This window comes from Phalangium opilio, unplaced genomic scaffold, assembly GCF_054372755.1.
Source record: "Phalangium opilio isolate 3A_F unplaced genomic scaffold, DU_Popi_V2 ptg000095l_1, whole genome shotgun sequence".
Taxonomy (NCBI): Eukaryota; Metazoa; Arthropoda; class Arachnida; order Opiliones; family Phalangiidae; genus Phalangium; species Phalangium opilio.
Window position 1 is genome coordinate 2,564,670 of NW_028324200.1, and position 14,981 is coordinate 2,579,650.

Here is a 14,981-nt window from a genome sequence, read left to right on the forward strand (position 1 = left end):
AGCGCTCCAATCCGACTCACGTTGTCTTCGTTTGGCTTTATTAAATAGAGAGTTCTTCACATGACTTTGATGCACGAGGTCACCAGTGATCCAAGGTAATCGTTTATTGCCTCGTAGCGTAGTGCTTGGAATATTGTCCTTAACAAGAGCCCAAAAAAGGTCCAGGAAAAGGTCCCATGTTTCATTGATGTTTGTCGAGAACGCCAACTCCCATGGAGCATATCTGACTGAGTCTTGTAGATCTGCCGAAACGATGTTTTTGTAGTTTAGTATAGTTCTGTTGACACGCTGAACGAAGTTACGGGGAAGGTCCAATACACCAGTGACAGCGAGATGATCACAGCCAGGAAGGTTGTCACGGACCAACGTCTCGCCCAAAAATCTAATGTCGTTAACAAAGCCAAGGTCAAGCCTGCTAGAGCCACGAGTTGATGCTATTACAGTTTCCTGAAGACCCAAGTCAAAGATCGTGTCGAAGAAAAACTGTTCAGCAGCGGATTTCGGAGAAGGGTGTAACCAATCAATATCCATGTTAAAGTCTCTCATCAAAACGAAGAGATCACGTGGAGGTAGAGTTTCATGGAGCTGACCAAGTAGGTCACACATCGTAAGTAGAGTAGACATAGAAGATCTAGGAGGTCTATATAGGCATCCAACAACAGCAGAACGAGTCCCACAACGAAATGACGCAAAAACACCCTCGATGGGCGTACCATCTTCCGCTATTAAAAGTTCCTCAGGAATCTCGATCGGTAACGGACATAAAGAATCATGTAGGGCAAGCAGTACACCACAACCTCTAGTGGGTCGATCCCGACGAAAGATAACATAGTTTTGGGGGAAAATTTCCGAGTCTAAAATGGAGTCGTCTAACCACGTCTCAGTGAAAGCGTAGATATCAGTGGGAGTTGAACACAGTTGTAATGAAATGTCCACAAGCTTGTTCCGAACACTTCGCACATTTGAAAGAACAAATGTAATTTTCTTAGAACGAGATGTCCCCACAGCGTGTGGTAAGCTGTCATCACTGGATGAATCCGGCACAGCAAAAACGAATCACTAAAGGCCGGAAGTGAACATGTTGGGCAAGTGTTAGGTTCATCCGAAGAGCTTAAACGAAGGTATTCATTCTTGCACATATTAACGCACTTCGCGTGGAACCATCTGTGGCAGTGTGGTGCTTCGCAAAAGATACCCATCTGGCTATCCCGTACCGTCTTACCGCAACGCCCACATTTGACAGTCATACTGGACCAGGATTAGATTCCACGTCCCCGCATCTATCTAGGCCATTAAAACGTACTGCCAAAATTAGAAAATCATCGTGATGCACATCCAAAATAGATTTTAGTGAAAGCGAACGAAAGCGACGTCTATGTCCAATCTTATCGTCGAAAAGTGAAGGGGAGTATTTTTCCAATGGAGCATAGTAATGGGCAAGATCTTGAAGATGCACGCTAGAGCGCTGTAACCGTGTTTCCTTGCAAATACAAAACCCGTGGACGAGGTAAAGAACGATGAGAACCCGAAGAAAACCGCGAGTAAAAGAGAAAAACCTGGTACTGGAAAGTGATGCCTCTAAGCCCCACGCCAATTTGGGGGCCGCATTTCAACTAACCCAGTCCACTCAGCTAATTTAGGCAAACTAAAAGTCTAAAGTTATGAAAAATACTAAAATTTAGAGCTAAGCCTAACAAAAAATTGAAAAAGTTTTTGAAAAGTAAAATTTAAAAACGAGCGCGAGCGAAAAACATGCGACCACGCGGCACGAGACTTAAGACAACGTAGTTTATGGACGGTCCCTACGATGGATTATATCAAAACATAGACTGTGTTACGAGTTACAGTTTTACTACGTTTTTAATTACAAAAATAAGTCCGATTTAAAGAAATCAGATATTTTCTTTGAAATAGTGCAATCGAGGTAGTAATATTTAACCCGACCCAGCTCTTTTAAATACCTTCATTTGATCATTATTAGTTGCTTTCGGTTCACAAGATTTAAGATATCTAGGCACTTTTTCACTTATAGTCTGTCAAACGAAAGAAGAGCCCTGAGAAATTTGTCCAAATTGGTGTAGCCACCATCGACCCCATAGTACTTTATCAACTTGTTTTTTTTGTCAATAGTCGTCTGTAATATAGTCTGCTATAAACAGATAGGCTTAATCGCAATAGAACCAATACATTTTGCTATATATATTTAATATGTTTATGTTTCATGATTTTTTACGATCATCGAGTATTAAAGAATAAAAAACAAAATTAACGTCAAGACACCTGTTTTATCTTTGTTGAACTAGCTTTGCAATATATTTTTATGACATAAGTTAAAGTACTTGTCCATAAGTAGTTCAGCATCAAACCGTCTTCAGTCCACGTTTTCATCAGAGTCTTCGCTGTCTTCTTGCATATTAATTTTAAGAGGTTCAATTGTGGTTTCGATGATGGGATCTTTTTCCCAATACTCATGCATTATATTCTCGACGTGCTCTATTGCCCTACGCCAATTCTATGGTGTCACACGTTCAATGGCCCTCAATGTTGCATCTTTGACCGTCGAGCGTTTGAAACCAGTGTTAAATGATTTTGTTTGAATCTAACTTAAACTAACTAAATAACTAAATAACGAAACTAATTTCTGCTTGTTTACTTAATAATCCTATTTGTTTGCTTAATAATCATTTTTGTTTAAAACTATTTGTGTGTATAACCGTGTACAAAATTTAATTACCAATGTTCATTTCACTAACCCTTTAAAAACACTAACCCTTTAAAAGTTTATCGTCAATAGTCATTTTTGGGTTTCTCTTGCCCAGAGTCCCCTTTCACTTTCTCGTGAGTCATGTTTACGGAATGCAACCTTTAAGACGTCACAACCTCGCTGGAGGGAAAAATCGCTCCTTATATGGAGTTGCTAAGCGGCTTCCGTACTGCACGTGACCCCTTCGACCCAATGGGCAAGAGCCCCCAAAAATGACAAATTTTTCTCATCGAAGAGAGAAAACTTCGATGGATGAGAAAACTTTAGTCGTACAAAAAATCTACCTGTACGAGGAAGGCACGGGCCGACCTCTCTCCCTCTACCCGTCTCGGGACGGTAAAATTTCGCTTTCGCCGTGTATAAGTTTGTTTTTTTTTCCTTTGTATTTCGTATTAAAGTATTAAGTTTTTATACAATATCAGTTTGTTATTCCACCGAATGTTACTAATCGACGTTATTTCGACCAACCCTTCAATTTTATTAAAAGGAATAAAATTGGCTTTAAAGTTCTTTTTTTCAGTCGGGAATTTTAAAGTATTCTAAGCTCTCCCACTCTTGAGCAGCCCCTCGGCCAAAATCCCACTACATTTTGGTGCCGAAACCCGGGAAATACGTCGATATAAGGAACACTCGCGCTCGGTATAAATCGTCTTAAAACTGGTAACAAAAAAAAAATTAAATATGGCGGAAAACGAAGAAGTAGTTGAGGCGACTCAAAACGCGAAACAACTATCTAAATACACTAAGAAGCGTAGTGCAGTACGGTCTGCAGCTACTCGCGCTATCAACGCTATAAAAAATGAACTGAACTCTGCCACACCTAACGTGGATAAGCTAGAAAACTATGTGTTACTTCTAAACGACAAAGAGTCGCAATTAGAAAACCTTAATAATCTCATCGAAAACCTAATCGATGGAGATGAGGTACAAGAGAACGATTTTGAGGTTTGCTGCAAGTACGCGGACGACATTTTGAAAGCTAGTGCTTCAGCTAAACGCCTCCTGGAGAAATTAGATGGTATAAGGATGCAACAGGCAGCCGCCCAACCTGGGGCACCATCTCTAACCTACGGCTACCAAACACCTAATTTGCAACCACCTCAAACACCTACTCCTCAAGTACCTCAAACGCCTCCACCGCTCGCACCTGGTGGAACGCACTCTACGACGGGAAGCATCTCAGTGACGTCATCAGCACCCAACGTCCGGCTACCGAAGTTGGAGATCGAACGATTCAACGGAGACATCGAAAATTGGCTGAGTTTCTGGTCTCAATATTCTGCGACCATCCACGACAACCCTACTCTACCAAAATCAGCTAAGTTCTCTTATCTTAAATCTTATTTAACTGGGGCTGCCGCTAGGTCAATGTCGGGATTAGCCTCAACTGATCAAAATTATGACACCGCTATAAAAAATCTGAAAGAACGCTTTGGTTGTTCAGAAGATATCACGGCAGTTCACATGAACATTTTAACTAATTTAACGCCCGTAAAGAGAGCTAATGACATTGAAGGACTAAAACGTTTGTATGACACTTGTGAAGTACAAATTCGCAGTTTACAATCTCTCGGTGTAGTCACAAATTCTTACGGTGTCTTATTATGCCATGTATTAGTTAAAACTTTGCCATTAGAACTTTCAATTGATTTTAATCGTAACTACGATCAAAAGTCGTATTCCGTAGATGATCTCCTATATTTTTTGAGGAAAGAAATCGGTTTTCGCGAAAGAGCTCAAGCTAATACAAATAAAGAATCAGATTCTAGAAAACCGCCAATATTTGTTAACCCCTCTGGTTACAAAAATCGGAATCAAAAATCGTCCCAATCTACTGCCTCCGCTCTTTTGGTTGGCACTAACAAAGGTCGCGCTTACGTAAAAACCTGCTTTTACTGTGACGATTCAGAGCACAAAACCTCGGAGTGCAAAGCCTTAACTCTAGCAGAAAGAAAAGACCTCGTGTTTAAAAGACAACGCTGCTTCATTTGTCTACGAAGTAAACACCGTACGAAAAACTGCGACTCTAACAGTAAAAACTGTCCTAATTGTGGGAAGAAACACCACATTACCCTTTGCGAAGGGAAAGATGAAGAAAGCGGGTATAACCAAGAGTCGTCAACCTCAAGCCCAACTCAAGCTGCTAATAATCATGTAGGGACGAACGAACCTAGTCGGAACAAGATGGTCCTGCTGCAAATGGCCCAGGCCGTCGGAAAAAACCCTAAAGATGGAAGCACCAAGAAACTGCGCTGTCTACTGGACAACGGAAGCCAGGTAACGATTATCAAGGAAAGTGTTTCTAAAAGCCTGAACCTACCGGTAATCTCTGAAGAAGAACTGGACGTATACCCCTTTGAGGGAGCTGAACCTATACGCAGCAAAAGGAGAAAAGTTCGCCTAGAACTAGCATGCACTTTTGACCCCAAGCGTCGAGTCACAATCGAAGCTTTCGAATCGAAGAAGGAGATAAGCGGAGCAGTCTTCTCGGTACCAAGTTCGGGTGTCGTTGAAGAAATGAAGAAAAGAGGACTCCGTCTAGTAGACACGCTTGAAGACAACGATGGCCAAAGTGGCTCTTCTTCCATAGATTTGCTTTTGGGCTCAGATGAATACTGGGGAATTGTTTATGGAAGGTTCGAACGCCTTTCTTCCAAACTCGTCGCGCAAAATACTGTTTTTGGATGGGTCATAAACGGACCAACGATGGTCACGTCCACGTCAATCGGCATAAACACGGCTTCAGTCATGCACATAAGCGCCGTAACTCCGTCCGAGGAAGAATTAGTCTCCACGCAACTCCGAACATTCTGGGAGCTCGACTCAATTGGTATAAGGGACTCGGATTCAAAATCACCAGAACACAGCGATGTTCTAACCTCTTTTGAAAGGTCCATTCAATTCAAAAATGGACGTTATGAAGTCTCGTTCCCTTGGAAACCAAATAAATTGACACTCGCCGATAATCTCAACGTCGCTAAAAAGAGAACCCAAGCTTTACTAAGAAAACTGCAATCAAATCCAGTCCTATTCATGAATTACAACGACGTAATTAAGGAACAGTTGGAATCAGGAGTTGTCGAAAAAGTTAGCACCTCTATGACCTTAAAAATGGACCTCCCCACTTACTACCTTCCTCATCGAGAAGTCATTCGCGTCGCCAGCGAAACTACCAAGCTTCGAGTCGTACATGACGCATCCTCACACGCCCTAGGAAGTCCATCACTTAACGACTGTCTGGAAGCAGGGCCTAACCTGAACCCAGAACTTCTGGACGTTCTCATCCGATTTCGTGAGAATCGTATCGCATTTACCGCTGATATAACAAAGGCGTTTCTACAAATTTCGATCTGCGAAAATGACCGAGACGCTGTCCGTTTCCTGTGGATTGATGTAAACAATCCAGATGCTAACTCCAACCTATTGGTATACCGAATGACTCGGGTCCCGTTTGGAGTTACTTCAAGCCCATTCATGCTTGCAGCTACGATACGACACCACGTAAAAAAGTATAAGGAGAAAGAACCGAAAGTCTGTGACAAAGTTGATAAATGTCTATTTGTCGACGATTTGGTCACGGGAGGAAAGCACGTCGAGGAAGCTTTCGAAATATCTACCAAATCAACTGAGATTTTAAAACAAGCGGGGATGGAACTACATAAGTTCAAGACCAACTCACCGGAACTACGAAAACTATGGCACCTTCAAAACCCAACGACAGAAGAAGCGAAATCCACACAAAGCCTGTCAAATTCAGCAACTCTGAAGATACTAGGATTGTCCTGGGACACCACATCTGACTGCCTGATTTTCGTCATGGACGACCTATTGGAATTTCTCATTCTTCGGAAGAACACGAAAAGATGGGTACTCAAATCTGTAGCCCGAATATTTGATCCTCTTGGATTACTAGCACCCTTTACAGTAAAGGCTAAATTCCTTTTCCAAGAACTTTGGCAAAACGGGTCGACCTGGGACGAAGAATTATCGACAGACCTCTCGTCGAAATTTAACGAATGGTGCGAAGAACTCCGAAATCTGAGAGAAGTAAAAGTTCCACGGTACTATTATTCCCAAACGGGCAAAGAAAATTTGCTGGAAATCGAATTGCACACCTTTGTGGACGCGAGCGAAAAGGCATACGCCGCAGTCACGTACCTCCGTTTCAAGACTTGCGAAGGAAAAATCGGAACAGCGCTGGTCTCGTGCAGAACTAGAGTTTCCCCATTAAAGAAACTAAGCATGCCACGATTGGAACTAATGGGAGCTGTAATAGGATCTCGCTTAACTTCACACCTACTCGGAACCTTTGCTATTCGACCTACAAAAATTAGAATGTGGACCGACTCGACTATAGCACTTCAATGGATAAGAGGATCCGCGACCGAATGGAAACCTTTCGTGTCCAATCGCGTTAGGGAAATTCAGACCCTAACAAATCCAGCTGATTGGAATCATTGCCGAACTAAGGACAATCCAGCGGACCTACCAACGCGTGGTAGTACCGTATCAGATCTCATACATAATAGTTTATGGTGGAAGGGACCTACTTGGCTCGGTAAAGAAACCGAGGCTCACCCAAAACAACCAATAACTAAACAAGTATCCAACCCGGAAGTACAAGACGAACTCAGAAACTCCTTCCGGTCTGTTAATCTTGGCCTAGTCACTGTCCAGCCTGCTTCCGAGCCGGTATTCGAGCTGAAAAAATTCAGTACATGCTTTCTGAAACCCGTGTATCGAATAACAGCCTGGATCTATCGTTTTACTGAAAACTGCAGGAAAAAGAAAACAGACAGGTCATTTGAAGAACTATCAACGGAAGAGCTCACACGAGCTGAAAAATATTGGATCAAGAGATCACAAGAAGACTGCTTTCACACAGAGGTCACTGCCTTACGTAACGGGCAAAGCTTAGAAAAGGAATCGAAAATCTATTCACTCCACCCCTACCTCGACGATGACGGTTTACTTTGCGTGGGAGGACGCTTAACCTCTACCTCTCTGAGCTACAGAGAACGCCATCCATGGATTCTCGCGTCCAAACATCGACTTTCTGAGCTCATAGCCTACAATGAGCACGAACGTTTACTTCACGCTGGGGTGACCGATACTCTGGTAGAAGTCCGCGAACATTTTTGGATTCCTAGCGGTCGGCAACTAGTTAAAAAGGTGGTACATCATTGTTACCATTGCCGTTGGACTCGAATTAAAGCCTCTGCCGCCGAAATGGCGCCGCTACCGTCCTTTCGAACAACGCCAGCTCCGGTCTTTGAAGTTTGTGGTCTGGACTTTGCTGGACCCCTTTACACGAAAGATGGGCAAAAATGCTACATTGCGTTATTTACCTGCGCCGTAACTCGAGCTTGCCACTTAGAGCTGGTAAATGACATGTCGACCGATAGCTTTCTTCAGGCATTTAGACGATTTATTGCCCGCCGTGGGATAGTTAAATCCATCTATTCCGACAACGCCAAGTCATTCAAAAGAGCCGAGCTGGATCTCAAGGAACTGTTCAAAAACATTCGAAGTCCGGAAGTATGTCGTTACTTTGGCAACCTAAAGATATCTTGGCATTATATCGTAGAAAGAGCCGCTTGGTGGGGCGGTTTCTGGGAACGCCTAGTCCGCTCAGTTAAGGGCTGCCTTAAAAGATCCATGGGACAGGCCCGTCTCACCATTGACGAAATCACGACCTACCTAACAGAAGCCGAGGCCGTCATAAACTCTCGACCAATATCATACGTCTATCAAGACGCTGGTGAACCAACTCCTCTCACCCCAGCGCACTTTTTGGTCGGAGGTCGACTCACCGCACTGCCTTCAAGGTCGTTTACGCAAAACCCTACAACTCCTGCTACGCGAATTCAATTAACCAGACGTTTGAAATTGCGTCAACGAATAACTGATACCTTCTGGTCGAGGTGGAAATCCGAATACCTTTTGGAATTACGTTCTGCGCACCACCGCTTAAATAAGATTCCAACACCGGAATTAAAGAAAAACGACGTGGTCTTAATTGAAGATCAAAATGTGCCCCGTTTATGTTGGAAGATGGCCGTAATTGAAGAAGTCTTTCGCGGACGCGACGGTATCGTAAGGTCTTGTTCGGTAAGACTTGCAAACGGCACTCGACTTAAACGACCTATACCCCTCCTTTACAACCTTGAGCTAAATTAGGGAGCACCTTATCTTGAACTGATAGTTCAAGGGGGGGAGCGTATGTTAAATGATTTTGTTTGAATCTAACTTAAACTAACTAAATAACTAAATAACGAAACTAATTTCTGCTTGTTTACTTAATAATCCTATTTGTTTGCTTAATAATCATTTTTGTTTAAAACTATTTGTGTGTATAACCGTGTACAAAATTTAATTACCAATGTTCATTTCACTAACCCTTTAAAAACACTAACCCTTTAAAAGTTTATCGTCAATAGTCATTTTTGGGTTTCTCTTGCCCAGAGTCCCCTTTCACTTTCTCGTGAGTCATGTTTACGGAATGCAACCTTTAAGACGTCACAACCTCGCTGGAGGGAAAAATCGCTCCTTATATGGAGTTGCTAAGCGGCTTCCGTACTGCACGTGACCCCTTCGACCCAATGGGCAAGAGCCCCCAAAAATGACAAATTTTTCTCATCGAAGAGAGAAAACTTCGATGGATGAGAAAACTTTAGTCGTACAAAAAATCTACCTGTACGAGGAAGGCACGGGCCGACCTCTCTCCCTCTACCCGTCTCGGGACGGTAAAATTTCGCTTTCGCCGTGTATAAGTTTGTTTTTTTTCCTTTGTATTTCGTATTAAAGTATTAAGTTTTTATACAATATCAGTTTGTTATTCCACCGAATGTTACTAATCGACGTTATTTCGACCAACCCTTCAATTTTATTAAAAGGAATAAAATTGGCTTTAAAGTTCTTTTTTTCAGTCGGGAATTTTAAAGTATTCTAAGCTCTCCCACTCTTGAGCAGCCCCTCGGCCAAAATCCCACTACAACCAGAATTCTGCTTCGCAACGTCGTTCTTCACTTGTGCCCATATTAGTTCAATCGGGTTAAACTGGCAATGGTACGGTAGAATCCTCACTACCGTGTGACCTCTACTTTTAGCAACCTCGTCAATTTCGTACTTCAGGGTTCTGGTCTGGACTTGTGACGCTTTATTATTTCATAAAGTTCACGTCGAGAATATAATGCACGAGTATTTGGAAAAAGATTCCATCATCGAAACCACAATTGAACCTCTTAAAATTAATATGCAAGAATATGATGAAGATGTGGACTGAAGACGCTTTGATGCTGAACTACTTACTACTTAGACTCATGGACAAGTACTTTAACTTATGCCATTAAAATATATTGCAATGCTAGTTCAACAAAGATAAAACTGGTGTCTTGTCGTTTATTTTTTTTATATTCTTTAATACTCGATGATCGTAAAAAACCATGAAACATAAACATATTAAATATATATAGCAAAATTTATTGGTTCTATTGCGGTTAAGCCTATCTGTTTATAGCAGACTATATTACAGACGACTATTGACAAAACAAAACAAGTTGATAAAGTACTATGGGGTCGATGGTGGCGACACCAATTTGGACAAATTTCTCAGGGCTCTTCTTTCGTTTGACAGACTATAGTTGTAACTAGTATACTGTAACGACGACCTCCACGTTCCTCCGAAGTCGTCTGCTTCATCTATTTTTTTAGTTACATTTATCTCACAAGTGGCGCCTTAAGCGCCACTAGCTCTTGTAAAGATAAAAAACTAAATGTTGGCGGGGATAAAAACCCCCGCCGCCGCCTACTAAAAGGCAGTCAATTTTTGTAAACGCAACAAGCACAGACGTGTTTATTGTATTAATAAATTCAAGTATCTTTTTTGGTATACAACTGCGTTATTATTCTTATCAACGATGGACTACTTGGTAATTATAAAGTCATGGTCAATAAGACCTTTAAACGGGTATCCTGGGAACTTCTATATTGCTAGTTTTTTTATTTAATTATCTTTGTGAGCCGTGAAATTAGGCCCCCTTTCCTAGTTTTAAATTTTACGGTTACATAAAGTGGCGAGCTTGCCAGGACTCGTTGAGACTAACATTACCAATTGTACTTACACGCGTACTTGTGCGAATTACTTGTGCCTTTGCTTGAACTAATTAACTGTCGCGTCATGAATCCTGCCGATCCGCAAGCTTTGATCGCCGCGATAAACGCGCAGGTACCGGGATCTTATACTCCCCCGAGGAGGAACACTCCTCCTCCAAGCCTCGGTACTAGACCTTCGCAAGGACAAGCGGCTGGAGGACTCCAACCTCCGCCGCCGCCACCGCAAGGTGCAGCGCCAAATGTTTTGGTTCAAACTATTCAAACACTTGCAGCTACGTTAGCGAACATAGGCACTAGACCAGCTGCGAAAAATAGGCCAAAACCACCCCCTCACTTAATATTTAGTGGTGTTGAAGGTGAAAGCGCGCCGGAATTCCTTCGGACTTTGACGGAATTCGCTGAATATCATAGCATGACTGGCAATGACATTATCGCGCTTCTACCCCAAATATTAAGGGGCCGTGCATTAATTTGGCTTAGAGACATGAATAGGAAAATCAAGTACTAACGTGGCGTACAGTAAAAGGCGCGTTTAGAGACTATTTCTTTTCGGTTAGAGCGGAGGAATCCCTCCTTCTTGAAATAGCGCAGTTTATACAACCCGCCGGTGTGTCTTTTGACGCGTACATCGCGAGTATCACCGCGATGAATCACAACCTACGCGTTCCGTATACTGACTCTGAACTGGTCGGTATTTGCAAGAGAAATATCCTCCCCGAAATACGCATCCATGTCGTCCACGATAGCATAAGGACAATGCGGAGTTCCATAGAGAAGGGCCGCGTAACCGAAGAAATTTTACGGGCGACCCCTTCTAGCACATTGTATCCTAAAGACAGTGCAAAGTCTACCCCGCGTAAATCCAGTGGGAGAAGAAATTCTCCCACCGCCGCGGTTTTAACAAAACCGCCGGGGGGGAGGTGCGACATCAAAGGTTGCGACACCAACCGCAAGAAATACCAATAGACCTACACCGGCTAAGACAGAGCAAAACGACTTAAGTCACATAGAATGCTATAAGTGCGGATGCTTAGGGCATTATGCTACCGCCTGTCGGAGCAAACAAGAAGTCGCGCCGCAGCACGCTTCGGGAAACGCGAAAGCGGGAAGACCAAAAGGGGATCGTCTTCCCGCCGCGCGAAGAAAGTAAAGCCCCCTATGGAAATTGGCTCTAAGGATGTGCGTCGCTGTGAGGTTGATCCTCCCGTGGCCATAGGTGCCGTATATTCGCATGGGACTTTCGCGACCAGACTAGATTCAGGCGCTGATGCTGGTTTTATCAGCCAGACTTGGAGCTTTCCTGTCACAAATCCAAGATGACGTCGAGGTACCTATTGCCTATGCCAGTAAGCAACTGACCGACGTCCAGAGGCGATATACCACCACGGAAAAGGAATGTCTTGCAATCTATTGGGGAGTTGGAAAGTTCCGGCCTTACTTGGAGAACATACCGTTCACTGTGATCACCGATCACAAAGCTCTCCAATGGTTGTTCACTTTGAAAGAACCAAATTCTCGACTTGTTCGTTGGGCGATGTACTTGCAGACGTACGGCTTCAAGATCATACACAAGAAGGGAGTTGAGAACAAGGTTGCGGACGCCTTATCAAGAGCGCCTGTCTCGCTACTAGCCATGTCGTTGGAAGACACGACTTCACCGTCATCGTCAGCAGATTCCAGTCCAGCGGAATCCTCTTCAATGACGTCGACTTCGTCCTCAACCAGTAGTGGATTAGCTCCTCCCGCCAATCACGCATTGTACCACTCTTTCACGCTGGAAGAAGTACGAGCGGCCCAACAAGATGAACAAGTCACCAATGACATCATAGTCCAGTTATCAGGAGATAATCCTCAAAGACATCGGTACTACGAACTAAAGAACGCTGTCTTGTATCGAAAGGCCTATGGTAGACAACCACCGAAAATCTATTTGCCACAGCGGATCCGGCGGGACGCCATCCGCCTATTCCATGACCACCCTCTATCTGGACATCGAGGTCGAGATCGAACTTTCGACAAAGTACGAGCCAGATACTGGTGGCCATCGTTCCGGCAGGACGTTACTGAGTACGTCCGCGGATGCCCTTTGTGTCAGATGCACAAGGCCCGCAATAGAAAACGTCCAGGTCTCATGCAACCTACGGCCATTACTGAGCCATTTGATTTGCTGGGAGTGGACATAATGGGACCTCTACCGAGAAGCCGTCACCACCACAAGTACCTCCTGGTTTTCACGGACTATGCCACCAAATTTGTCGAACTATACCCGATGAAGAACATCACCGCCAGAACGTGTGCGAAGAAACTCGTCTCCATGATAGTTCGCTACGAATGTCCGAAAGCCATCGTAAGCCACAATGGAACTCAATTCGTTTCTCAGCTTTGGAAGGACATTCTTAAGATGTTCAAAGTAAAGCCACGATACATCACTCCGTATCATCCTCAGAGTAACATCGTGGAGCGCACAAACCGCGTTCTGGGCGAAATCATTTCAATGTTCGTTGGTCGAGATCACCGAAGATGGGATGAGATCTTACCGTTCATTCAGTCCGCCATCAACTCGACTACTCACACCACAACAGGAAGAACTCCTTTCTACCTGAACATGCCCTAGTAGCACTGCCGACGTAGGGCCTACATGGTCGGCCTTGTGTGTTACCGACGAGTTGGTAAAAAGTCACTGATAAGTCGGGAGAGAAATGGTTTGAAAGTCGAAATGTCCGCCTGGAGGGACGACGGCCCGTCGGTTTTCCTACGGTTTTGAGGCTACTATAAAACGACTGTTGGCCGACTATATGTCGGCGTCATTATGCCTACATAAAGCCGCACTCAATCCGACGATTTCGCGGCTTTTTAGTATAGGAACGGTAAATCGTCGGTAAAGGGCAGGTAGAGTAAGGGTTTGAGAATCGAAATGTCCGCCCGGTGGGACGATGGCCCACTGGTTTACCGACTGTTACGACACGAATGAAATACGACCCTCATACACTTTTTAGAGTCGACTTAACCGCCTATCAGCAAGATTTCCGACACTTTTGCGACGATCAAACCTTAACTCGAGGCCCGACGGTTTTGCGACGATCAAGCCTTAACTCGAGGCTTCATTCGCTTATAGTAAAGGATACTGATACCTAGTATTGAAATTTCTTTAATACATTTTCAACGAAAATCACTTTAGAATTTGTACTTTGAATATTTCAAGTAACATACAGGTTCAGCATCAATTATAACAATTTCAAATGTTAAACAACGTATTCGATATTACACGACTAGTCTAATGGAAATATTAGCTGCCTAGCTAATTGGTTTCAACGAAAAGTAAACTTTTTCAGGGCGAGTATAATATTTACATAAATTAAAGCATTTATTAATATTCATTGTTAATATCTTCGATGTGGCCAGTTACTATCTCTTAAAAACAAAAATCTTAATGAAAAATATTATTATACGCTGCCAGATTTTTTAAGGAAAAAGAAAAACATACAATTCTAAAGGGTATTATTTCACACATTTTTCTCTTAAAATGTTTGAAACCGCATAAAAATTCTGTAACTAAAACAAATTGAGATCTATTTTGGAATTCAGTTTTATTTTCACAACCAAAAATCTCTAAAATACTTAATATATAAGGTTTTTTGAACTCCAAGTGCCCCAAAACACTTGCTTCTTTTATATTCAAACAAAGAAACTGAAGGTATACATAAACGTTTAAGTTTTGGTTTCACTTTATAGGGGTGTGGTTCCCAGCAGATGAGAAGCTAGGTAAAAAGCAAAGGCTTATGCATAAACCTGGCTCTAAGAGGTAGATAAATTGATAATTCAATAACAAAATTCAAACCTTACGTGACAAACGAAGACGTTTCTAGTTTATATAGTGTGACCAAGAACCTTAGCGATGAAATTGAAAGTTAGCAAGCCTAGAACTAATCATTTTCGACCACAAAAATCTCGTTTAAACATTCAAACGACTCAGCAGCGTCAGAGATACTGGAAAGGCTGACTTGCTTTCGCACTAGCAGCGCCCTCTTCGATGATGACGTGCATGGCGTTAACTAAGTTACGCCAGTAGAACAGAGGCGTGTCACCTGACCCGAGAAATTAC

General features: G+C 43.0%; 1 protein-coding gene across 1 annotated transcript; it reads left to right on the forward strand.

Moving 5' to 3' along the window:
- Nucleotides 1–3,445: 3,445 nt before the first annotated feature.
- On the forward strand, nucleotides 3,446–8,944 carry LOC149635068 (uncharacterized). Its single transcript, XM_089850933.1, has one exon. The coding sequence runs from the start codon at nucleotides 3,446–3,448 to the stop codon at nucleotides 8,942–8,944; it is 5,499 nt and encodes a 1,832-aa protein (XP_089707059.1).
- Nucleotides 8,945–14,981: the final 6,037 nt, after the last annotated feature.

What these genes read in the sequence shown, in the direction of transcription:
- LOC149635068 (XM_089850933.1), top strand. Translation starts at nt 3,446, where the DNA reads ATGGCGGAAAACGAAGAAGTAGTTGAGGCGACTCAAAACGCGAAACAA.